Source organism: Centrocercus urophasianus, unplaced genomic scaffold (genome assembly GCF_019232065.1).
Source record: "Centrocercus urophasianus isolate 14NV4802_14NV808 unplaced genomic scaffold, USGS_Curo_1.0 seq_15, whole genome shotgun sequence".
Classification (NCBI taxonomy): Eukaryota; Metazoa; Chordata; class Aves; order Galliformes; family Phasianidae; genus Centrocercus; species Centrocercus urophasianus.
The window spans coordinates 12,360,522-12,385,677 of NW_024884697.1; the positions used below are offsets into that span (position 1 = coordinate 12,360,522).

At 41.1% G+C, this 25,156-nt stretch overlaps 1 protein-coding gene across 2 annotated transcripts; it reads left to right on the top strand.

The window, feature by feature from the left end:
* The first annotated feature begins 2,552 nt into the window (after positions 1 to 2,552).
* Positions 2,553 to 24,618, top strand: PUS7 (pseudouridine synthase 7). 2 transcript variants are annotated; one of them, XM_042815992.1, is made up of 18 exons: positions 2,553 to 2,609; positions 3,386 to 3,622; positions 4,410 to 4,480; positions 5,099 to 5,578; positions 7,451 to 7,547; positions 7,651 to 7,752; positions 9,036 to 9,180; positions 12,591 to 12,702; positions 13,984 to 14,061; positions 15,695 to 15,823; positions 16,039 to 16,164; positions 16,444 to 16,505; positions 16,918 to 17,078; positions 17,943 to 18,069; positions 19,318 to 19,419; positions 21,813 to 21,942; positions 22,966 to 23,057; positions 23,758 to 24,618. In XM_042815992.1, exons 4-18 carry the CDS (start codon positions 5,214 to 5,216, stop codon positions 23,892 to 23,894), a joined length of 1,965 nt encoding a protein of 654 aa, XP_042671926.1. In that variant the 5' UTR covers positions 2,553 to 2,609; positions 3,386 to 3,622; positions 4,410 to 4,480; positions 5,099 to 5,213; the 3' UTR covers positions 23,895 to 24,618. The 2 variants fall into 2 exon arrangements, with proteins under 2 accessions (XP_042671926.1, XP_042671927.1); XM_042815993.1 differs by having other exon boundaries at positions 7,451 to 7,535.
* Positions 24,619 to 25,156: the final 538 nt, after the last annotated feature.

Here is a 25,156-nt window from a genome sequence, read left to right on the forward strand (position 1 = left end):
GCTGAAGAGTGAGTACTGATATTGAAGCTCTCCTTTATTATTTTTTTCCACAGAGTGGAATACACCTTTGGGTTTTTGAGGATCTTGCTTGGAAGAGACTGATTTGACATGCTCTTGACATGAATTCTCTTCCTACCCGGATTTACACTCCCACCTGCCAATGCATGCTGTCCTGATTTCCCCTCCTGGTGAGCCTGAGCACACGAAGCCATCATAAGCTTAAACTTATTACAGGCCAGAACTGTAGTGACCATGGCTGGTCTTTTTTTTTCCAACAATAACAAAAAACTACTTACTTTAAGTTGCACTAAATAACCAATAGTCACATTTTAACTGAGATTAAAATAAAATTGTAAGAATACCACCTGAATGATATATTAAGGCCATTCATGATACAGTATTTTTAGTTGTTAAACTAACCTGAGTAGGAAAAAAAAAAAATCAAGTTAGAGTTGCAGTCATATTTTCTTATACCTTTGTATGTAAAAAGGAGCATTTGTCTAAGGGAAAGTGGTGATGAACACACTCTGTTTTTTGCCTGCCTGCACTCAGAAACATCATCGCAGAACATGACCAAATATGCCACTTTGAAGACATGATGTTCTCTACTGGTCATAATGCCCTGTTTTATCTCAGAAACAGAACTGGAGATTCCCTCCTTCCTGCCCCCAAGCTGTAGAAAGGTCAGTCTCAAGGATTTTGCCTGTACAGTCTTCAACACAGGCAATTAGTTCTTTAAGTTGGAGACTGCTTACTGGTTTTAGGAAAGTTGTAATGAAATTTGCTGAATACACTGGAAAACTTGAGAAATGCATAGAAATGATAGTATTTGCTATTTACCTTGAGGTAGCACCTGCAGGTCCTTCAAAATGCTGGTTCTTCCCTGTGCAAGGCACTTCATACCACTCCAAATTCTATTCAACTTAAGCTAATGGTAGTGGATGGAAGATCAACATAGTCAACAGGGAGAGCTAGCAGTAGGGTAATTATCATACCAAGCAGAGGTTGTAACATATGAGCAGCTTAATTACTGACAGGGATTTTGTAGACTAATGTACTTACTGTAGGAATCTGGGGAAGGAAAAAATGTTTTAGGGAACCTCTTGTGCAACATAAAAGAAACAAGAAGTTACAGGAGAAAAAAAAAGTTGGACTGATGTGCGGGAGAAGTCTTGCTGAAGGATTGCCCAGACAGATATTTTCAGGCAGATAATATCATGTCTGCCTCAGATGGGTGAAGGTATGACCTTGCACAGCAGCTATAGCAGTAATTGGTAGGAGGACAGCACTATTAAAATGACACAAAGCTCTTTTTCGCATTTCTTCTACTGCCAAGACAGCCTGGGAATTGGGAAACTGCAGTCACAGCTCTGGAATCCTCAGTGATGCTCCACAGTTGTCAGAAGCACCAAACTCTTCCATGTCTGTCAGTGGGTCCTGTCCACCGCTGAGCCATCTGCAGAGGCTCACAAAACCAATTTCCCTCTCCTGGTTTCTATTAGGTTGATGAAATTCCAAGTGTGAAATTCCAGTTCATAACAGACTTTGCTAAAAGGTCTGTCGCCCTCTGTTTTATAGCTCCTCTTCAGATACTGAAAGGCCACTCTCAGATCTCCCTATAGTCTTCTCTTCCCCAGACACAACACCCTCAGCTCTGTGAGCCTATCCTCATAGCAGAGGTGTTCCACCCATTGGATCTTTTTTGTGGCCCTGCTCTGGATGCTCTCCAACAGGTCCACGTCTCTCCTGTGCAAAGGATACCACATCTGGATGCAGTGCTCCAGGTGAGATCTCACAGTGCAGAGCAGAGGGGCAGGATAACAGATGACTACAGAATGAGAAGAAGCTAAGAGGTGGCATTAATAGCCTGGCAAAGAATGAGATTGGTCACCATTATGATGCGCCGCGAAGGGTCTGAAAAGGAAAGACAAAATTATATGTGTTGAAGTTAACGACGATTTTTCACTATCGCCCGAAACAGAAAGATGAACGCAGACATTCCGACAAGGTCGGAGAACGCGCAGCGCAGACACAGCCCGCTTTGATAAAGGCCCCACGCTTTGCACGGCGCAGGCTCCGAAATGGCGCTTCCCGCACCGCCCGTCCCGGGACTGAGCGCGGCCAGCAGCAGAGCTTGGGGGCAGCGCCTCGCTGTGCTGACTCACTGCCTGCAGCGGCCGGGGCAAAATTAATCTGCTTCTGCAGAGCTGTTGTACTTTAGAGGAATTTATAATAAATTCCCGCCTGCTTCCCCTGGATGCTTGAAAGCAGTCTTTTCGCTTCCAAAAGGACCTTCAGCGGGCCGGAGGCGAAGTACAGACGCTCACGGGCACCACCGCTGCCGTCGGCTCGCTGGGAACTGGAACCCACAGCGACCGGTCTGCCGAAAGGCTGCCGAAAGACGCCCCGCAGCGCCGCCACGGCAGGAGCGGGTGCCCAGCTCACCTCGCGGCGCGGGCGGTGCCGGGGCCGGCCACTCGGCCGGCCTCCCTCCTACTCCCGCCCTCGCACACGCGGAGCGGAGCCGGGGCGGGCCCACGCGACTCGCTCCCCGCGCCTCCTCCCTCTTTCCCCGCTGCGCCCGGCCCGGCCTCCCGCTCCCGCGTGCGGTAAGTAGCGCCGTGTGCCTGGCGGCGGGCGGAGCTCTACCCTTCTTCGGCGCCGCCGCCCCTCGGGGCTCCGTGGCGGCCCGTCGCCTCCGCGCGGCTCCCGGCTCCAAGGTGCCACGGGCCGCGGCCCTGCTCTCTCGCCCGAGCGGCGCCGCCGCCCCGGGCAGCCGCCTGCCGCTTCCGTACCGGTGCCGGGGCCCGGTGCTGCCGCGCGCTCCCAGGCCGTCTCCCCGGCCTCGAGCCCCGTGGGGCTCGGCCCCGCTCTGCCGGGTGTGCCCGCGGGCCGCGCCGAGCCGCCTCGCCGGTGGGGGAATGGCGGCCGTCTGGTACCGGCGGGACGTTGGCCGCCGCCGAAGCGCCCCGCGTAACGGGCTGCGCTGTGAGCAACCGCTCCGGGGAGAGAGGCAGTGCTATGGGTGCAGCGGGAGATCCATCTCTATCCCTGCTGAAACTGCTGCTCGGCCGCGCTGGGTGCGGAATCTGGCTTTTATGGAAACACCTGCTCACAAGGGAAGGGGCTGAGGCGGCCGCACGGCTGTCGGAAAGAGGCCAGACCTTTCCTGCCCAGCCCCTGCGGGCATTGCACATCCCTTCCAGTCACGGCCCTCGGAGCACGGCCTTGGCTGCCGTCACGGCAGGACTGTGAGACTGTTGTGAGCACGGGCAGTGTCCTGCAGCACTGCGACGTCCGTGGCCAACGCTGAGTTCTTGTAACCATTTGCTGTCATTTATTAGCTATTTTACAAACATCAGATTTACCATTACCTCCTTGGCAGGCATTTCAGGGGTTTTCAGTCTGCCTGCTTTGATTTTATTCGCCATGCAGAAGGTCTCAGGAGCCATCTAGAAGCCTTGTCCCCACTGGTGCTTTACAGTCAGGGCTGTGTATATTTAAGAAGATATGGGAAGAATATGGAAATGCTGGTGAATTGCTTCTCTTGGATACAATTACCTTACTTTTAAAGGAGGATTTTATTTGAGGACAAACTGAAATTCAGGCTTCCTGCTTGAAGGTACGTTGCTTTGCGGATAGTTTTACTTTCTTCTGCGTGTTTTGTCACTCTTTGAATCACTTAGTTTATAAGTCTCTGTTTTCTTTTCATCCGTTCTTTTCTTTAGCTTCTTTTTTCAGTCCTTCATTTGAAGCAAAGCATTGCAGGTGTCCATAGGACAAGCATTTTCTATTTACCCTACATTTATGTCAGCTATAGAGTGAGAAGTCCCAACGAGGAGATGAACTGTGGCTAGCAGTAGCAATCAATTAATAACTCAGCACAGGGTGATTAATGACTTAGTCACGAGCCCTCCTTTAAAAACATCGTATTCTTCAAAATTAAAAAAAAAATTCTTTCCAGTGTTTGGAGAAATAATACAGGATGATGTGCCTTGCTGCCATGTGGGCCCCTTCACAGGCTGTGGGCCCCTCAAGGTGTCCCTGCTCTGGAATGGTGTGCCTTCTTCCAGGAGTGCATCTTCAGCCGTCTCCAGCAGTGTCTCCTTCACATCCCTCCCCATATCCTCATACACCTCCTCTTGTACTTCTGTCTGTGCTGTCAGCTCTCTTTCTTCAATATGTATCAGCACTTCTGCAGAGGGGAGTTTTGGTATGCGGTGGGTTTCATCCATTGTGGAAATAGCTGGAAGCAACTATAACAGCCACAGGGCAGTTGATGATATCCTTGCAACATTAATTTTTTTTTGTCTGTTTGCTTGTTGGTTTGCTTTGGTAGGTTGTCTTTTGTTTGTTTTTGTTTCTTCCTCCCCACAAACCTTCTGAGAAAATTTTCTTCTGTTTTTCAGGCTTGATGTTTGGGTTCTGCTGACAGAGAGGTGGTGGCTGAAGTTGCCAGTGAAGATTCTGCTCCACCGGTGTGAGTAGTCGTACTGTGTTCTCATAGATCATTTCACTTGCTTGTGTTTTTTTTGTCCCACTCATTCAAGGATTTTGTCATCATTTCCGTGCTACCTTTTGGTCTGAATTATTGCCATCTTGAGCTCTGTATGGAATTGTGTGTGTTACAGCAGATGACTGTAGAAAAGGGGAAGATCAGGTTTTAGGCTTAGAAAAATCAGGCCATCCTCTCCCAGTCCTTGCAAGGGGAATCAAGCCATCCTCTCTCAAACCTTGCAAGATGAAGTCTTGGTAGAGTGAGAAGTATTTGAGAGTAGTACTTTAGCAGAAGACTTGGGAACGGAAAGCTTGATAGGCACTAAGTTACTGTTGACAGCAGAGCCTACATGGACAGGGCTGGCTACAGCTGTGATGGCAAAACTGATGGTGGTAAAGGGATTGTGTAGTGTTCTTCTACAGCCTAATGTGCATGCTGCCTTTGGGTGGATATTAAGTGCCTTTAACAACTCCTTTCTTTCCAAGTCATGTTGTTTCAGCTGTAAAAAACCTTTACTTGGTGTTTTACTTTAAAAAAAAAAAAAAAAAAAAAAAAAAAAAAAAAAGGCAGAACATTTATGGTTTTCTTGAACTGTTGCAGGGTGCACAGTCTTTGGAGTGGTGAAAAGGCCATGTATTGATACTGCTTCTAAGCAAACAAGGAAGTAAGCCATTCTTGCTTCTCAGGGCTTTCTATCCTACACTGTGCCTTAAACATGGAAACTGTAGAAATGAATAACATATCCTTGAAACGTCCTCATTCTGAGGGTGATGCGGCTAATGTGGATGAAATTAAAAGACAGAAGATCTCAGAGAACTCTAAGGCAGGAAGCAACTCTGAGCAGAGTGTTCAGACTGTAATAGAACAGCCTGACAAATGTATGCTTGAGGACACGAAGAATGAAATAATTCCCAATGAGGAAGGTGAGGAGCAGGAAGATGAAGAACTAGAGGACAGTGATGAAGATGGAGATCCAGAGAGCTTTGCAGACATGATGAAGCATGGACTAACAGAAAGCGACGTTGGCATAACTAAATTTGTTAGCTGTCACAAAGGATTTTCTGGAATCTTAAAGGAGAGGTAATTCTTTGTCTTGTTACGTATGTTAATTCCCCATGTTAACAGCTCTTCTCTGTTTTCCTTTTCTAACGCACAGGATGCAACCAGATTATGTGCTGCCATTTGGGAGGTTCATCACTTTTTTTTTTTTGCTGATGCTGAGATTGAAAGAAATGTTTAATTTGGCATTTTTTTGGATTGGTTTTGGTTTATGTTTTTCTTTCCTGTCAAATGAGGGGGAAGCTCAGTGTGGATGGAGGTAGATGATTATGCTGATCTTTGCCATTTATCTTACTCTGTGGCAGCAGCATGCAGCATAAAGCTTAATGTGATACAGCTACCTTTCATACCGCTCTTAGTGCTGATACGAGATGTGATACTGATACTGAAGCCATCCCTCTCCAGTTCTCTCCTGCTTTTTCCTGACTTTTGTGCTGCAGTAGTTATACATGTGTATTGGCAGATTGTTCAGTAGGCTTTGAAATATATTCTGGTCAGTTGTAATGTCATTTACAAAACATAAAAGAAAACTTTATAACATGGGGTATGGATCTTACATTGTATACTTAATAATATGTTTGAATACTAGTAGCTTTTTTCCCTATAAAAAAATCTAGTTTTTAAATTAAACACCTTTGAGTAAAACTCTGAGTGCAAACATAAGAACTCTGAAATGAAAATCATTGTTCTCCTACCTTAGCAAGGCAGTTTTGTTTTGCACCAAGTCCTTGTTTTTAAGTACTAGCTTTGTGGTGTCTTAATTATTAGCAGGTAACTACGGCACCTGCTTGGGTTTCTGCAAACATCTTTGTTTAATTATCTTAGACTTTTTTGCTTTCTTTTGAACATACAGATCATTTTATATAATAAAAGACGTAATGTGATATAAAATGAAATGTACTTGTGATGTATTTAATCTTTCCATGCAGCACTGAACAGCTAACATAAGCCTTCTCTGGTGAGCACAGTCTGTGCTGAAATGCCTTTTGGGAAATTTGCCAGTTTTCAGACTGAAGTGGCCAGAGGTGGCTGTGTGGTAGAAATGTTTGTGGACTGACAGTTTCACTTTGAAGTCAGTTTATAACACCTATAATTAACTTAATCCCAGCAATTTTATGGCAACCATCACTAGCATGTCTAGACAGCTGCAGATAATGAGGGAGGGTACGGAACACTCTTAAGCAAGGAATTCTGCCAATAACACTTATGGCTAATAGCATGGCACATGTAGAAACATAGGCTGGAGGGTGCTATAGAAACATTCCCATGATGAAGTATTTTATTAATCTTTTAGCGTTTGTACATTTATAAACTGCCGATATTTTTTTTCTTTAGGAGTGGTTGCTCCTTAAAAAGAATGTAGCAAGTGCAACATGAACTGTCTCAACTCCCTTAAAGTTAGGATGTTTCATTGTTGGGCATAGTGACTCAATCCAAAACATTGTGCTCAATGTTTTTGTTGCTGTGACAGAGGATGCAGAGCAGCTTATTTTGGAAGGTGTTCTCTGCAGCTGAACGTATGAAACAGAGCTTTATTTGTCCCTCTTTCCTTGAAGAATGGCTAATGTGTTTCGTCCTGCAGTTGTTGGGAGCTACAGTTAACACGTGTGTTGAAGTTGTAGCAAGGTAATGGTGTCTTAATTATTAGCAGGTAACTATGGCACCTGCTTGGGTATCTGCAAACATCTTAGTTTAATTACCTTGCACTTTTTTGCTTTCTTTTCTTAGTATATTTTGAGGGGTGGAAATAGGCACAGTTTTATCATAGCTGAAGTTTCTTTTGTGCTCCCTTGAATGGCTTCTACAGACAAATAGAGTGCTTCTTAGGAAGCACTCTGTGATGTGGGATTTCTTTTTTTAATTACAATTTTTGTGTGCTTTTTTTCCCATCAGGTACTCGGACTTCGTTGTTCACGAAATAGGCAAAGATGGACGTGTGAGCCATTTGGATGACTTCACTGTCCCAGTGGACGATGAGGTAAATTTTGAGGTAAAGGTTTGGTAGCAGCTGAATGAGCAAAAACATGAAGAAAATGAAAATTGTTTTATGTGGGTTATTGGTTGTTTGTTTTTCCCCCTTAAATATGTGTCAGGATCCATCAGAAGAAACATTCACTGTTTTGTCAGATGAAGACAAGAAGCGTTTAGAGGAGCTCCAGCTTCTTAAGAACAAGGAAACTAGTGTGGCCATAGAGGTAAAATGAATAAATAGTATGAAATTTGTGGGGAGGGAATAAGAGTGAGTGGTAATTATGAGCTTTCTAATGCATGTCAGGTATGAGAGCAACTTGTATGTGACGTTGCAGCAGCTAATGCTGAAATGTTGCTAAGTTAGGATGCAATTGTGTAAGGCATTACAAACACTTAAATTTGTGCACAGGAGTAGTTACTTAGCTTTCAGTGGGACACCTGAACTCAAACACATCTTAATTTCTGTGGTGTTAAAATTTTCTTGCAATGTTTTGGTTCTCTGTCTAGTTGTGTTTTATAAGATACTTATTTAAGAAGTATTAAATAAACATCCATCCTGATAAAAAGATCATTTCAAAGGTGAGTATTAAGTCTCTTAATAGAAAAGAGGCTAAAAATGGTCTTCTGTAACAAGAAATACAAACAATGTACAAAATAAAACAAAGCTTCATATTTCTGAATAGTCCAATATTCTGTATTTTTGAAGAACAGCTGTTGCATTTGTGTTAGATGGTAGAATAGGATTAGGTCTGATAATTTCAAAGAAACATTAATATATTAAATAATCATAGAATGGTTTGGGTTGGAAGGGACCTATAAGATGACCTAGTTCCAGCCTCGATGCTGTAGAGAGGGATGCCTCCCTCTAGACCAGGTTGCTCACAGCCCCATCCAGCCTGGCCTTGGACATCTCCAGGGCAGGAGCATCTGCAACCTCACTGGGCGGCCTGTTCCAGTGTCTCACACCCTCACTGTGAAGAATTTCTTCCTAATATCTAGTCTAATTTTGCCCTCTTCTAGATTAAAGCTGTTTCCCCTTGTCCTGTTGCTACATGCCCTTATGAAAAGTCCCTTCCCAGCTTCCTTGTAGGCCCCGTTCAGGTGCTGGAAGGCCGCTGTAAGGTCTTTTTGGAGCCTTCTTTTCTCCAGGCTAGGGAATCTTAGGCTAGATAATTTCCAAGTTATCTTACCTTTTTTTTTTTTTTTCCCTTCTTTTTCATATAGAAAACCTTAGTTTTGCCAGAGTTGTTGCTAGAAGAGGAAATTTTATTAAATACAAAATTAGGGAATTTGTCTTGAGAATTTTTGGTTTTCTGGGATTTGTAGCATTTATTATTTTTAAAACTAATGACTAGGCCAGATTTCTTAAAGTATACCCATTCAGTACTTTGGTGTGATTCAGTAATTGTTTGGGTTATTTTTAAGCATGCAAAACTTTAAATCTTGGGGAGTCCTTTTCCTTTTGTGTTATTTGATTTTGTTTGTGCACACCTGTGTTTCAACATAGGTCATTGAAGACACTAAAGAAAAAAGAACAGTTATCCACCAAGCTGTTAAGTCCTTGTTTCCTGGGCTGGAGACTAAAACAGAAGATCGTGATGGAAAAAAATACATTATTGCCTATCATGCTGCTGGGAAAAAAGCATTGGCAAGTGAGTTTCAGTATCACAGCAGTTGGGTGAAGTAAATGCTAAAATTAATCTGAACATTAAAATATTTAAAAATTGTATCATTAGAAGGTAGTTCACATGGAACGTACGTCCTCATGCAGTCTGGCTTGCTGTTTTTTTTGCAGCAATACTGTGCATCTAAAATAACTAGAAACATAAAGAGTATCTACCGTTTATTTTTTTTTTACTCGTTTTTTTTTCCAAATCATTAATCAAGTATAATTATATTAGAAGCAAGAGGATCTTTTGCTATTACAATGGAAAAAGGCAAAGTAGGGGTTTTGTTCTGTGTGTTGTTTGAAGCGGACCTCATGAACCTGCCTGAAATGTACGTGTGCCTTGTGGTTGTAGCTGAAATGCACCGCTGTAATCCTGGCTGTCTTGAAAATTCATGACGAAATTCTTGATGAGTTGATTAGAGGTATTTTGTTTTCTCAGAGTTACTGTTCATATAGACATAAATTATGAGTATTTACTGTGGCCTTTAAGTTAGTTTCAGTTATAAGGCTACTTCTGCTTTCGAGGCTAATTTTATTTTCAGAGGATTGTCCATACATATTATAGTCACTATTTTGGAGCAATAGAAGTAATGAAAGATTTTCAAAAGGCTGTATTATCCACTTCAGTCTTACCAAATCTTGTTTTATTTATGGGAGATAAATTCATATGTTCTACATTTATTTATTTATGTTTTTTTAATGTTACTACTTCTTTGCTTCTCCTGTAAGTTGAGAGAATTGTCTAAATGCCATTTTTGACACTTCATTATTATTCAGATACTTAACTATTATTAAGATTCGATGTAAACTGCTTGATTACTATTTCATTTCAAACTTTTACAAGTGATACAATCTGTAAACCCAGCCCTTTCATTTTAAAGATGAAGGAGGTGGAGAAAGCAAAAGACAAGGAAATAGGATAATTTAAAATTTGAAATAAGACCATCTCCACATTCAATTTAGTTATTACTTCTAAGGCTTTTGTTAAGGAATAAAACAGGAATTTTATTAAGGAATATAACAGGAATGTTGTACATTTATTGGCACAAATTATAACATGTTGCATATCTTGTTTAATCACTTAGAAAACGTGTATTTGCATGCACTGTGCATGGATATGTATAGTTACCAACACAGAATTCTCCTCAACCAGTTTTATTCTCTGTCAGTTTGTAATGTTTTTACCTTCACCTTTCCCTTCTGCTTGCATATTTTCTTTAACCATTGTTACAGTTGAGTTTGTTTATTCAGCCAGTCTGATTTGACAAATACTGTATAGAAGAATTTGAGTATTTGGAACACACTGAAGAGAACTTAGCAATGTATCTGTAGGATTAAAATGTGATCTGGAGCACCATCTTGTGAGGCAGAGGAGCATCATCTATTTAAACTTGGCCTTTTAAGTTGTGATGCTGCAGCCACCTGTGCAAGTTGGTGGAGATGAGTGCAGTTTTGGTGGGCGTGTGTAAGTGCTAATGAACGCGAGTTCTGGCTGCCAGTTGCTTTTAGTCAGGATTATGTCTTCCATGCTTATGTAGCCACCAACACTTCTCAGTCCTGTGTGGGCTCCCCAGGCAAGAAAGTCTTCAGAAATGTGCAGTAATTAGCTGAGAGGTATCTGATTATTTTTGTTCATAATGTAAGCAGATAGCAAAAATGGCTTCCTAAAATCTTAAAATTAGAAGATACTCTGTGTCTATAGTAAGTTCACACCCCAGATACTTTAGGTTGTCAGTAAATTGCTGTTTCATCATTGTCCACAAACAAAGTTTGTTGCGTCTCTGATTGAAGCTTTCCATATGTTCACCGTTTGCCTCTGCACGATTCCATTGCATAACTGTCGAAATTGCTGTCATCCACCACCTAACTGTTGGATGCTCTAAAGCATAAACAATCCCATAACCATAAACCTGCATGTTCACCTTTAAAAACCCTTTGACAGTCTAAAAATTAAATGCTACTCTTTTGTGCTCTTTATGCTATGCATTGGGACAGAGGTCAGAACTGCAACAGGTAAGAGATGTTGACATTTCATGCTAACAAAATGAAATGCCAACCATTATGACCTCCTAAATTGTGATAAGACTGGCCAAACTAGTTACAGTTCTAAAACAAAACTAAGTTAAGCCCCAAACAATCTACACACAAGTAGTGTTTAAAATTCCTGAAAGCAGGCAAGAATTGGGCTTGTGCTACAGCTTTTTTTGCTAGTGCAGGATAGTCAGTAACCGTTCAGTGCAGAAAAGGTGTCTGCCAATGAGAAGTGATGTTGAATGATCAGGGTTGATGATGAAATCTATTGTAAATTTCCCTTTGATTTCATTAAGCCTAAATTTTACCCTTCAGCCTTCTATTTCAGAACACAATTTCCAGATTTATACAACTTCACGTATCATACATTCTGATCTTTACAAACTGCTTCTAGCCTTTAAGTTGCAGAAAAAAGATTTGGAAGAAGGCTTAGAAATATTATTTTACTATGAAATATGTAATGTGACTCTGGAAAATAGCAATCAGGAATGCAGGCTGCCCCCCCAGCCCCATCTACCTGATTGAATACCCTGACATACTGAGTGAGGAATGGTTAAACATTGGGATTATAGCTGCAGCCTTCCAGTGCTCAGCGTGATGGGCAGTGTGGGGACAGGCACACTGTGGCTGTCGTGCCCAGAGCTGGGGAGTCTCGTGGTGCATTGTGTAGAGAGCTGATAATTTAGTTCTGAGAGGGGTTCCTTTCTTGGAGGGTGTGACAATGACTGTGTGCAAGATGGATTGGTTAAATAAGAACTGTTTTGGATGGAGAAGACTTTCCTTGTGAATTGCTGTTCTCCTCTCTTCTGTTTTATTAATGATTTCTTGATGGAGGTATCTTGCTCTTCAAGCTCAATGCAAGATTTTGCTGAAGAAGACAAGAAGAGCTGTCCTTTAGTGAAAAGTTTAATGAAGCTTAAGCATATTTACTGTCTGCATATAAATAATAATAATAAATAATACTGTAGTCTTCTTACAAACAGTGCTCCAGTGGTCCTCACCTGTTAGTTAGAGCAGACACTAGTTGAAATTTAGAGTGGTTTTTACTTTACTAGCTGAAAGTCAGTGTAATGATAAAGGTTTTGAAGAGCTTAATCAAATCAGATGGCAGTCAAGTGACATGGGGATCTTTTTTAGCCAGCTTTGTGACAACTCACCATTTTGTACACACTGAGTGTATTTTTCAGTGTGCTTTGTGGCTCTTACTGTCAATATTTAATTTTTTTTTTTTTCTAAAGCAGGTGGAAATAATCACAAACTGACTATTGTGTATTTGTTTTAAATGAAGCTTCAATGGCAACCATATTCACTGAAACAATTAAAAAGAGACGCTTTTAACATTCTAACCTTTTGTTTTTAAAGATCCAAGAAAACACTCTTGGCCAAAATCCAGGGGAAGCTACTGCCATTTTGTACTGTACAAGGAGAACAAGGATACTATGGATGCCATTAATGTCCTATCAAAATTTTTAAGGTAAGGCTGTTTTTTCTGTCAACTTAACTAGTATACAGATTTCCCTCTGCCTGTTTCATGTTAATGTGATGCCTCAGGGTAATGTAAGAGCAACACAAGTGGTTACTGTTGCCTAATCTTTAGCCAAGTTTTTTTTCTTAAAAAAAAAAAAAAAAAATTATTTTTTAGGATATCAAATATAAAACTTTGAGTCTCAGAAGGAGAGAGCCAAGTGATTTCAAGTAATTTAAAAGACTACATCCTGTTATTTCACTGGCAGAAGTCTGTAATTCAAGTGGGCTGATTGGAGAAAGGTGAGGCAGCCCATAGCCTCAATGAAAATAACGTAAATGAAAAGCTATTTGTTTCAAGTGTGTGCATATGTATGACAGTATGTTGTGATACATACTGTTGTGATGATATGTTAATTTGTTCCTAAACACTGACTGATAATCTGTAGTTCTGTGTGTTAATTTCTCCAGGCAAACACAGTCTTAGTTCCTTTCACCCCATCAGGTGCAGCAACAAAAGGATTTGTGAAAGGCATGATGTGAATATAATCAATTACAGATAAAAGATTATCTTTAAATTGGGTCAATTCAGTGATCTATTGCTTGCTTTTCCTCTTCTCTTCATTGTTTCTGTCCCACAGTAAATATCTGTGCTTCTAACTCTATCGCACGCCATATTAGTGTTTCTGTACGAGAAGAGACTGCTGGGGGTGTAGTTTGATGGAAATAGGTATATAGTGGCAATCTTGATACCATCTGGTGCCCATTGAAGGAATAACTGGAAACACAGGAAAAGAAATTTTCTTCTTGAGGATAGAAATGGAACAAACTTTAAATTAACTTCCCATATTCTCACATAATATGCAGGCATGTTATTCAAGCAGACATGCTATTTGAAGTTTAAAGGAGAAATGAATGTCTTGTGAATTGTTGTTTTGTTTTGCAGTGATTACTGCACCTTTGTGAACTGAGTGCATTTGTGTAAGGAAGTATTTGAAGGCTTGTAGTTTGAAAGCATAGTTGTGCTAGAAGTGAATTGCTCCGGAAGGTTTCCTTGTGTTTTACATGTTTAGAGATAGCTTAGATAATGTTACACACATTCAGGAGTGTCAAATTGCATTTTCTTTCCCAGAACTAGGCTGCATCAACATATGTATATGTGTATGTTCTGCTTTTAATGTAAAATTCATATTTTTCATATAAAATAATATCACTAGGTAATTATGCTGAAAATTATGTCAAATCTGTCTCTGCTTTCGTAGTTTTAATCTATTTCATTGTTGTCTTTAAGAGTGAAGCCAAACATATTTTCTTACATGGGAACTAAAGATAAAAGGGCTATAACAGTTCAAGAAATTGCTGTTCTTAGGTAAGTAAAAATACACTGGAGTGTTTGCATTCCTACCACGGATACTTTACTACCTTGCTATAATGCTCACTCAGTAGGCATGTCATGAGTGGCAGATTCATGTCCTGATCTTGCTGAGTACCGGAGCCACGCATTAATAAAAATACTGTAATCCCTCTTTTTATTCTATGGTGATTGCTGATATTTTCCATCAGTAGTGTCCTGAGTCCGAGGGTAGGCACATGTGAATGCGTGTATCTGGATGAAGCAGTGGCCCAACTTTCCTCTATGTGCTCCCACACTACATGACCCTCTGCAGCACAGCAAAGCAGAATGACACGATGGAAATCCTGTTTCATTTCCATCCTGGCCTTTGTTTCCCCTTCCTTTGGTTGGAATCCTGTTTCCTTTCTCACTGAACTTTCTGAACAGCTCCAGAGAAGGCTAACCACTGCCTTTCCCATCTCTGAGTAGACAAAAGGGTAAGAAAAAGACAAGAAATTTTTCCTGCCTTAATCTGCTCCCATAATAAAATTTATCGTGGCTTGATCTAAGATAAATACATGGTTCGTAGGCACTTGAAATTAGTGCTACATCAGTAACTAAGATGCCTCACAGCCATGGATTACAGTATCTGTTTAGCCGCTGTAGTTTTCTGCCCCTGTTGCTTTTTTCAGTTCTTTGAAAACCGTTCTCCTCAAGTGGAGCAATTCTGAGGTCTGAAAGCCAGGAACTTGATCAAGTCCTTCTTAAAAGGAAGGCATTCACTGCTTAATTCTTGGTAGTTTTTCTCCCAGTGTTTTGCATGTATAAAGGGAATTATTAATTTGTGAATCAGGTAAGAAGCCCCAGATTTTGATTTCTGATTACAAGTTTATCAATTGATGGGCAATTAACTGAACTTGTGGTTTAGCCATCTTGAGTGTTCAGTTTTTTTTCTAACACTGTATCCAATAGGTCAGCCTGTTGTAAGCATTGACAGCCTACTAGGGAGGAACCTGCTGATTCTGGTAGTGTTCAGTAGCATTCAGTACCAGACTCTCCTGTAGAGCACTGAAGAGAGGTGGAGTAGGGAAGGAGAGCTTACTGACCATCAGCCCACTCTGAGCAGAGTACACTGTCCAGACTGTTTGATAAACTTCTGTGTTTTGGTGTAAGTTTTAGTAGAAGTGTCAAAGAGCCAGCTCTGTGATGCAAAAAACAGGATGTATTTCTCAAAATGCTGGTGAGAAAACTCAGTGACAGGTTTGACTTCATGCTCCTTCATTTCCACTAAGCTTACACAGTATCCAATTACTGAAGTGTTTAAGATCCTGCTGTTCTGAGTATGCTCACAAGTGTCAAGAAGAGTTACACCTGTGGCGTAGGGTATGTTATACTTCAGTATTACAACTTTGATTTCTTGAGGGCATACACTAATATAAACATGAAGATAGCATGAATGGTTTTGTCACAGTGAATGTTTTGTTGTGAATAACCAGGTCTTTGTAATTTTCTTAGATGTTACACAAAAATACTTTGAATAGAAGAGCAGAAGAGTGGTGAAACACAACTCGCTGCTTTTGTTTCGAAATGATGGCATTTTTATATTTATTTAACTTACCTGCTTTTCTAAACAGAGGATGGTCACTGTTGGTCTGTTTCTTTTTTTTAGAATCACTGCACAAAGACTTGCTCATTTGAATAAATGCTTGATGAACTTTAAATTAGGAAATTTCAGTTATAAGAATCATCCACTGAAATTAGGAGAACTGCAAGGGAACCATTTCACTGTTGTTCTCAGGTAATTTTTTTCCCCTCAAACAGGACAGGGAATTCAGTCATCTGGTTTTACAGCAGAGAAGAAAGGTCCCATTGGGATGGAAGTTATTGAATCTGATGAGTGTTGGATAATGTTAATGTTGAGCTTTATTATTTTGGGGACCTTAAAATACTGTAAGCCCTTCGAAAAGGTTAAGAAAAGTTACAGACAGGTTTTTTTTGTTTGTTTAATGCTAGAAATATAACAGGAACTGATGACCAGATAGAGCAAGCAATGAACTCTCTCAGGGAAATTGGATTTATTAACTACTATGGAATGCAAAGATTTGGAACCACAGCTGTTCCTACATATCAGATTGGCAGGTATGTGTTGCTTTCATCCTCTTTTTTTTTTTTTTTTTTTTTTTTTCCCCTCTTAATCTCTCTAACTTTTAATTTATTTATTTCTTGGAAGGCTTTTCTATCCTACTGCATGTGCTAGTTTTAATTTTAGGTTCATGAAGGAACTTGTTTTGAACTTGCTTCAGCAGGTGTCCTGCATAATGCCAATATTGCATAAACACAGTACTTACTTTGTTTAAATTTACTAAATTTTAAGATGTATTTAGTAAATTCTTACACACTTTCCTGTTTGGATCTTAGAGCTATTCTACAGAACAACTGGAATGAAGTAATGGATTTGATACTAAAACCACGACCAGGAGGTAAGGGCTGAGAAATACATGAAGTGTTCTTTTCCCTCCTCCCCAGAGAATTACTGAGGAGTAACCACTTCTAGATTCTGATTCTTTTCATTTGAAAGGGCATTGGGGAGACAACTTTGCACAGCTTCTGAAATTTAAACGTCAGCCCATTTAGCAAGTGAGATGGAGTTCTCAGCCTTTCTGTTTCTTTTGGCTTACTGTGCAGTGCAGTGCATGTGAAAAGGGATCTGAATACTAATACACAATCTGTTTGGACTGCACTTGGAGCACTCCAATCTCCACTCCAATCTCAGACATTCTGTGATTCTGCAGTTACCGTGACTGAAATGCTACTTTTTCAACTCTTTTAATAAAAGGATAGATAGATTTTTGTGTGTGGCTAAATTATTTTTATTTTGCATCCTTGTTCTAGCTGAGAAGGGATACTTAGTAAAATGCAGAGAAGAATGGGCAAAGACAAAAGATCCAGCAGCAGCTCTCAAAAAACTACCTGTAAAAAGGTGCGTGGAAGGACAGCTTCTACGTGGACTGTTAAAGTATGGAATGAAGAACATAATCTCTGCATTTGGCATAGTGAGTGTAAAAGTGCTGTGGGGCATTTACTGGAATAAACATATTCTTTTTATGGTGTCACAGTGAATTTGAAATACACTCATCAGGCTTCTGTTAGTCTAAACTTGTGTAAAATTTTTGCTTTTATCCTACCTTTTTTGTTTGAACTACTGCTGCATAGTAATGTGCGACATCAGTAATTAGTGTATGCATAATGAGCTCTCCTATTTATACCACAGTCTCGTTAAGTTGGAAGCCATACAGTTATATTTAGTAGCTGTGTATAGTATGGATCTGAGAATGGTGCAGAAGAGTTTTTCCTGTTGGTTTAAAAGCATAAATCAAACTGACAGTGTGCTAACGAGGCAGCACTGTATAGATGTGGTGGATTCACAGTCACTTTTAAGTACTGTAATTAAGATGAAGTCTTCGGAGAAAATATCTCGTAACCAGCAAATTATTGGGCCCAGCATAGGAGCTGAGAATTAATTTTTTGTTTATGATGAGGATTATTAGGTTAACACTGTGCTTTAACATCTGCAAAGTTTACTTAAGCATTTCAGGAGCTTGAATATGAATTCAGTGTTTTATAACAGCTTCGTTTCTTTGAGCTGTTCAATTAAAAAAAAAAGTAGCGTCTCATTTTTAATTTTAACACTTTTTGTGTGTGTGTGTGGATTCCCAATGGACAAAAGCATTACTTCTTTATATACCCTTTTTCCAAATCGCAGATAGACTTTTTTAAAAACTTGTATACCAATAAATTGTTTTGCTAGGCCTGCTGCTGGAGAAGGTAATGCTTCAGACATAGGCATTTTGGGCTATGATTGAGAGAAAGTCCTAAAAGTACATATTTCTAATTTTTCACTTTTTTTTAACCTCCAGATACCAAGGAATAATCGTTTAATGTATATTCATAGCTACCAAAGTTATGTGTGGAACAATATGGTGAGCAAGAGAATAGAAGAATATGGGCTTAAAGCTGTACCAGGAGATCTCACACTTAAAGGAGGTAAAGGAGGATGTTGTGAATGCTTTAGTCACAGGAAATTACATTGGAATTTACAATGGTAAACGTGTTCAAGCCTGGACTCCTCAGTATAAGAACGATGTGGAACTGTTGGAGCAGGTCCAGAGGAGGGCCACAGAGCTGCTTGAAGGGCTGCAACACTTCTCCAATGAAGAAGGGTTGGGGAAATTGAGCTTGTGTAGCTTGGAGAAGGCTGTGGGAAGACCTCACTGCGGCCTTCCAGTACTTGAAAGGTGCTTAAAAGCAGAAGGGGGGTGTATAATCAATGGATATCAAGATGTTACAATCACAATATAAACAAGAGAATTAGGTGAAGTGGACTATGATAACAAAAGAGAATAAATGGAAGGCTTACCCTTATGCTGGGCTCACTACAAAACACCAGAAGGAGGGATCTCCAGACAAGATCCTTCCCCACTGGTAGCCAGCTCTTAAATAGGTCAAGGAGCACAGGTGAATTAAATAGGTCTTCTGGCAGCACAGGTGAGTTGCCTTCAGCTCTGCTCCTCTGGCTGACTCATGGCTTGCCTCAGGTGATCAATCAGAGGTTCAGGCCGTGACTCAGTAATTCCCATACACGGGGACGGACTTTTTACATAGTCTGATAGCAATAGGACAAGGGGGAATGGCTTTAAACCAAAAGATGGTAGATCCAGGTTAGATGTTAGGGAGAAATTTTTTACTCAGAGGGTAGTGAGGTGCTAGAACAGGTTGCCCAGTGAGACTCTGGATGCCCCATCTCAAGGCATTCAAGATCTGGCTGGATGAGATCCTGAGCAGCCTGACCTACTGCTTGGCAACCCTGCTTATGGCAAGGAGGTTAGAACTAGGTGGCCTTTAAGGTCCCCTCCAACCCAAGTCATTCTATGACAGCATCTAGTAAAGCAGAGACTCAGTCAAAGCTTTGTTTACTTGGATTTTTCACTGGCATTTTGATGCAGTGAGAGCATACGTAGTATTTCTCCTTCACATAAGCCAGATGTCTGGCTAGGAGACATCACCTAGCAGTCTTCATGTTATTCAGCTTTAAAAGTCCTTGGAAACTGGGCTGTGATTCTTCTTATAACAGCCTTGAAAACTTTTTTCTTGAAAATGTTGTCTATTAAGTGGAGATTAAAACACAATGGTTACCCTCCCCAAAGTAGGCTTGTTTCAATCAAATGATCCATTGTAAATTTGGCTAATGTAGCTGTAACTGGAATCTCTTCTCCTTTTCTGTCCTGATTGTAGCCACAGCTGTACACATTGAAGAAGGAGATGTTCATAACTACACCATTCATGATGTAGTGATGCCATTACCTGGATTTGATGTTATTTATCCGAAGCATAAAAGTAAGTCTGCTAACTTACACAACAAATGTGAAACTGTAGATCTGCTTTAAGATAGCTCTTAAAAGGAAGATGAGATCTATGCAGCCTTCCTGACTGTCAAAAATTGACTGTTTCAGAGCTGTTCTCTAGTAGTAGATATGCTACTGTCAGCCTCTCCCACTTTGGTAATAGCTTACATGGTAATTTGTTTCATTTAATATAAATCTTTTTCATATTTCAGTTTAATAAATAGCTTTTCCTGAAGATTTCTACTGAGGCAAAATGATTTATTGTGGCACAAGGAAAAAAAAAGTAGTGAAAAGCTCATTAAGGAGTATATGCATTGGGTTTTTTAAAATTAGGAAACAAGCCAAACTTACAGAATATGTAACTCAAAAACTCAAAATTGGGAAGAAAAGAAACAGATATTGTTTAATTAAATGTTAACATGTTTTCATCTTTCATGTCTTGTATAGAAAGTGTGTTATATCAAAATTGTTTTTAATTGAATAAATTCAGCAATCCATTTGGAAAACTGTGTTGCTGTTACTAAGAGGTAGTCAAAGAATCATTTCTGTGATTGATTTCTATGATCTCAGAGGCCATCTGGTATTCAGGCCAACTTCTTCAGGGCTTTGACCTGTCAGGGCTGAATTTTCCAAGGGCAGATAGTGTCTCAGGTCTCTGAATCTTCTCTAAGCTAAAGAAGACCTGTTCTTTCAGATTCTCCATACAAGATATGTGCTACAGCTCTTGGCCATTGGAGTATCTCTTAGACTCATTCTAGTTCATTAGAACCTACTTTGTACTCATACCTGCAACTGGACACACTGTTCCAAGTAAAACTTAATAAAAGCCCAGTAAGGGGCACTAACTGTTTTTCTTGCTGTAGCTACAGGCTACATTTCTGTTGACACAGTCTAGCATGCCATTAGATTTTTTTGCTGCTGGTTTCCTTTCCACTGGGACTTTCAAATAACTGTCAATTAAAGTTGCTGTCTAGCCTTTCATCATCACAAGGAGTTAAGTGTTTCTAGATGCTCTCGTGGGGTGCACTGAAAAGAGCGTGGCCAACAGGTGGAGGAAGGTGATCCTCCCCCTCTGATTTGCCCTGGTGAGGCCACAGCTGGGCTAGTTTCCTGCTCTGGGCTACGCAGTTGAAAAAAGACAGGAATCTCCTAGAAGGAGTTCAGCATACAGCCACAAAGATGATTAAGGGCCTGAAGCATCTCCTGTATGAGGAAGGGCTGAGTAACCTGGGTCAGTCTAAGGAGAGGACTGAGGGGAGATCTGGTTAATGTTTATAGATATCTAAAAGGAGGTGAGAGGCAAACGCATGAGGCCAGGCTCGGTGGTGTGCTGTGACAGGACAGGAGCAATGGCCTAAAACTTGGAGCACAGGAAGTTCCATAGAAACACGCAGAAGAACATAGAGTGACAGCACTGGGACATGCTGCCCAGAGAGGTGTGAAGACTCCTTCTATGGAGATATTCAAGACCTGTCTGGATGCCGACCCAAGTGAACTACTGGTAGGGTACCTGCTTTAGCAGGAAGGTTGGACTTGGTGATCTTTTGAGGTCTCTTCTAACCCCTACAATTCTATGATTCTGTGATACAAGGACATTTCCTTAACAAACTTCATAAGTTCCTCTTGGCTCAATCATCTGGCCTCTGCCTGTCCTTCTGAGTGGCAGTCCTGGCCTTGAGTGTGCTGTCTGCTCCCTTAGCTTGATCTTGTCCACAGACATGGCGGAGGATGAATTCCAGCTCCTTCTTCCTACAAGAAGGCTAACTTATTGATTCAGATTTCTCTGGTTATGCTGGTAATTGTGCTGTAAACGAGTATTTCAGCTGCAATGGATTCTTACGTTTCCACTGCCACCCCATCTTTCCCAGGTGTATATACACACACCATTGCTAGGGGATATGAGATTATAGTAGTTACTCATTGCTTTGACAGTGTCAGAGCTACTTAATGGTACCTTTTGCTAAGTTCTTCAGATGGCTTTCCTAACTCTTTTCAGTCTGTGCTTTTTCAAAGACAGGACAAGCAGTAGTTTGGCCTTTCTTTTTAAAACTTCGTCTATCTGAGATCAGTTTTCTGAAGTGTAGATAATTGGAAGCTGTATGAGATGCTAGTGAAATGTCAGTAAATTATTTTCTGAGTTTTGTTTTCAGCTTCAATTTTTATTTGTTAAGAAAGATTCTTTTTTGGTTATTTGCCTCTGTTAATCAGTTTGTATAAGAAAATAGTTAATAAAGTTTTTACTAAATAAGTTTACATTTTTGTCTAACTTTTAACCCATATACACTGACAACTATTAAAATGCGCATAAAGGAAGGAGTGCTCTATGAAAATGGCCCATTTCAATCAGCCACTCTACAATCTCTGATTAAATATCTTCTCTTCCAGTTGGAGAAGCCTACAAGGAAATGCTAGTAGCTGACAATCTTGACATCAACAACATGAGGCATAAAATCAGAGACTATTCACTTTCTGGGGCGTACAGAAAGATTATCATTCGACCTCAGAATGTCAGTTGGTAAGTAGGAGGACAAAGGAGCTTGGATGTGAATAGAGTAATATGTGGGCTGACTAAGAACCATTAGATTGACCTACAGCATACACATGCAGAACAAAATATAGGTAGGGAGAAATCTTTGTGCATTTTTTTTTTCCACTTTTTCACACAGTTGAAGTTGAATCATAGTATTATTTCTTCACTGCTCCTCTGGTTTTGTAATGTCTTAGTGTCAAGACATCTGTCTAGTTGCTACCTTCCTTTGCAAGGGCTTGCCTAAACACTCCATAATTACTCAGGTTGATGGTGAAAGCATGATAGATAATATTCAAAACAGTTATTTTTTGTAATCCTGAGATGAGAAAGTTGGTCTCCAATTAACGGTGTCAATCAGAAAGATTTCTATCATGTAAATGTACTCACTGCTATTAGTGGCACCACCTGGCTGTCACATAGCAACTGAATAAATACCTTTTAAACAGGTGACTGTACAAATGTACAAAGAAACTTATCACTATTACATTGGAGAAAAAAAAATAGAAGGTTTGAAAGGGAGACAAAATTCAAATATTTGAATTTTACTTTAATTATTACTGATATTTAAAGCTTACCTTTTTCCTAGTTACTTTTTCAGCCTAGTCAGTGCATATTGAATAGTCTTTATTATATGAATACACTGAAAATGCATAAGAACCTGTTCTAAAGGTTTAGAGAGGTTTCTTCAAAATGAAAAGAAAAAAAGCCTTCGAGTATTCTCAGAGTTGACAACACTCTTCCCATAATTTCATAAACTACTTCTTGTATATCTGGAAATCCTGATATTCCATGGGAGGAAGGAGATGAATTATGCAAAGAAATGTATCACTAGTTCATTATTTTATAATCCGCGTGTAAACAGAGGCAAGTTTTGTACTGAAAGCTTTACCAGTTACTGCAAGATAAACAGCATCTTACCTAATTTAATAGACAGTAATTCCATCTCAATTGTATTATTGTAACTGCTGAATTAGAATAATAATAATAAATCCTATGTATGTTACGTAGGGAAGTTGTTGCATATGATGATCCTAGAATCCCATTATTTACTACGGATTTGGATAAGCTGGAAGGAAAACCTTTACCAGTTCTTCCTACAGGTAAATTGGTGTATTTGCTGATCTTTGCAAAACTGAAGGTTGATCTGTCTGTTGTTTTAAACTGCTACCTGTTGAAAGCTCTTTAAAAGAGCATCACTGAACAAGACTGCTGAACAGCGGTACTGAAAATATCGAAATGAGGTGTGTAAGTAAGGACCCTTATTTCTCAAGAGTGTGAGCAATTGTTCCAGCAATCTGTATCGGTTGCTACATGTTCTCATAGACATCTGTACAATCAAATAAACATCCCACAGTAAATCTCTACGGAATGCGTAAAGAAAAATTGGAAGTGAGCTACAACTTATTGCTATGTTTGAGTGTTTATCTGTGCTGAGCATAACAGACCACTCAGATACTTAACAGAATTCAATGTAAATCTTCCAAGTAACTTTGGTCACAAAGTCTTTCAACAGTAGTTTCCAGACCAAAAAAGAACAGTGGATAAGAATTCAGTCTGACAAAACTGTCCATCTAGTTTTTGATGAACACTTAGAATATCACTTCCTGCTGAAAGAAAATGTTAAATACAAGATGGTTTACAAAATTCTGCTTTACACTATGGACTGTAGACTGGGGTGTGGTGGTAAAGGCCGTAGTATGGGATCAGGGATGGTGGTGGAAAACTTTAGTCCAGTTTGGATGGCCCTCAGAATAAACATTACTTACGTTCTTTATTTTTGTTTTCTCTCTCCTCTGATAGATGGTAAATTCCGGGCACTGAAGATGGAGTTCTCCCTTCCTCCTTCCACTTATGCTACTATGGCAATTCGAGAAGTTTTGAAAATGGACACAAGCATAAAAAACCAAACGCAGCTGAATACCACCTGGTTACGCTGAGCGAACTGCTGGCACGGCCTAGATTTTAACATGCACAACGTTTTTTCTTACTTACGTTCTGTACAAATCTTTAAAGGGTGACAGTAAGAGATTTGTATTTTTTTAAGTTTTTATTAGTGCATTTAAATTAAGTAGTTATTAGCAAGATGCTGGTTGTAATGTAATACAAGCCTTAGTGATTGGTGCTTTTTAATGAATGGACCATGAGGTTGCTTGAGCTGTGTTGCCGCATCTCTGAGAAGCAGGCTTATAGCTTCTGACCTGGACAGATGTTCATCTTGCTCTTCTTCAGTGAGCACTGGATGTTTTGATCAATTCAGCACACCTTGAAGTCTCTGTATTAAGTTACAGATTTAGGAGAATTAGAGCTGAATGAAGGTACTGATGGCTGTTTGCTTCCACGAAGCTGCTGCAGTCAGCCAGGCTGTGGCTACGTGCTGTCACAAGGCACAGCTGTTTTATTTAGCCAAGGTCTTCTCCTGGGGAAAACGAGTGTAGTTTCAGCTTTGCCACTACCTGGGCCAAGAAAAGGTGCTGGGAATACGTTAACCACCAAGAACGGTGTGTCAGGCCGTAGCGCCTCGCTCTGTCCCTGGCTGAGCCAGGCTGCTGCTGGGAGGCAGAACGAGGCTGTTCTGCAGCGGCAGCTACGCTGCGTTTTCAGCGATTCTAAACCAAATCGGGAATTCGTGCTGCGTATGTGAATAAAATCTCATGAACGGAAGGTGGTCCCGGCTCCGTGCGCTCTGAGGACGGGGGTATGGGTCCGGCCCGACGCCGCCCGGCGGCTGCCGCCTCCTCAACCGGCGGGGCAGCTTCACGGCGGGAGCGCCACGACCTTCCGCAGAGCTGCCCGGGACGGAGGCCGCCGCACAGGCCGGTCGCACCGCCCCCTCAGGACGGCGCCTGAGGAACAGCACGGTACCGTCCTCCGGAGTAGCGGGGAGGGGAGAGGAGGGGGCGGGCGCGACCGTGGCCGTGCGGATGGCCGGGGAGGAGGCAGGTGCGCATGCGCCTCTGGCGCCGCCCGGGCTGTACTGCGCGCGCCTCAGCCGCTGCGTCCTTGGGCCGCGCTGTGCTGACGCGGCGGGAGCGGCGGGGGGGAGCGCGGTGCTGCTGGGCCGGGCCGGGCCGAGCCGAGCCGGGCCGAGCCGGGCCGAGCCGAGCCGGGCCGGGGGGCAGGGCGGGAGGACACGGTGCTGGCGGAGCTGCGCGCTGTCCTGTCCTGTCCTCTCCTCTCCTGTCCTGTCCTGTCCTGTCCT

What these genes read in the sequence shown, in the direction of transcription:
- PUS7 (XM_042815992.1), top strand. Translation starts at nt 5,214, where the DNA reads ATGGAAACTGTAGAAATGAATAACATATCCTTGAAACGTCCTCATTCT. An exon ending in CCTACATATCAGATTGGCAG is followed by an intron (nt 16,165 to 16,443) that starts GTATGTGTTGCT and finishes TTTGGATCTTAG; the next exon opens with AGCTATTCTACAGAACAACT. An exon ending in ACTAAAACCACGACCAGGAG is followed by an intron (nt 16,506 to 16,917) that starts GTAAGGGCTGAG and finishes TCCTTGTTCTAG; the next exon opens with CTGAGAAGGGATACTTAGTA.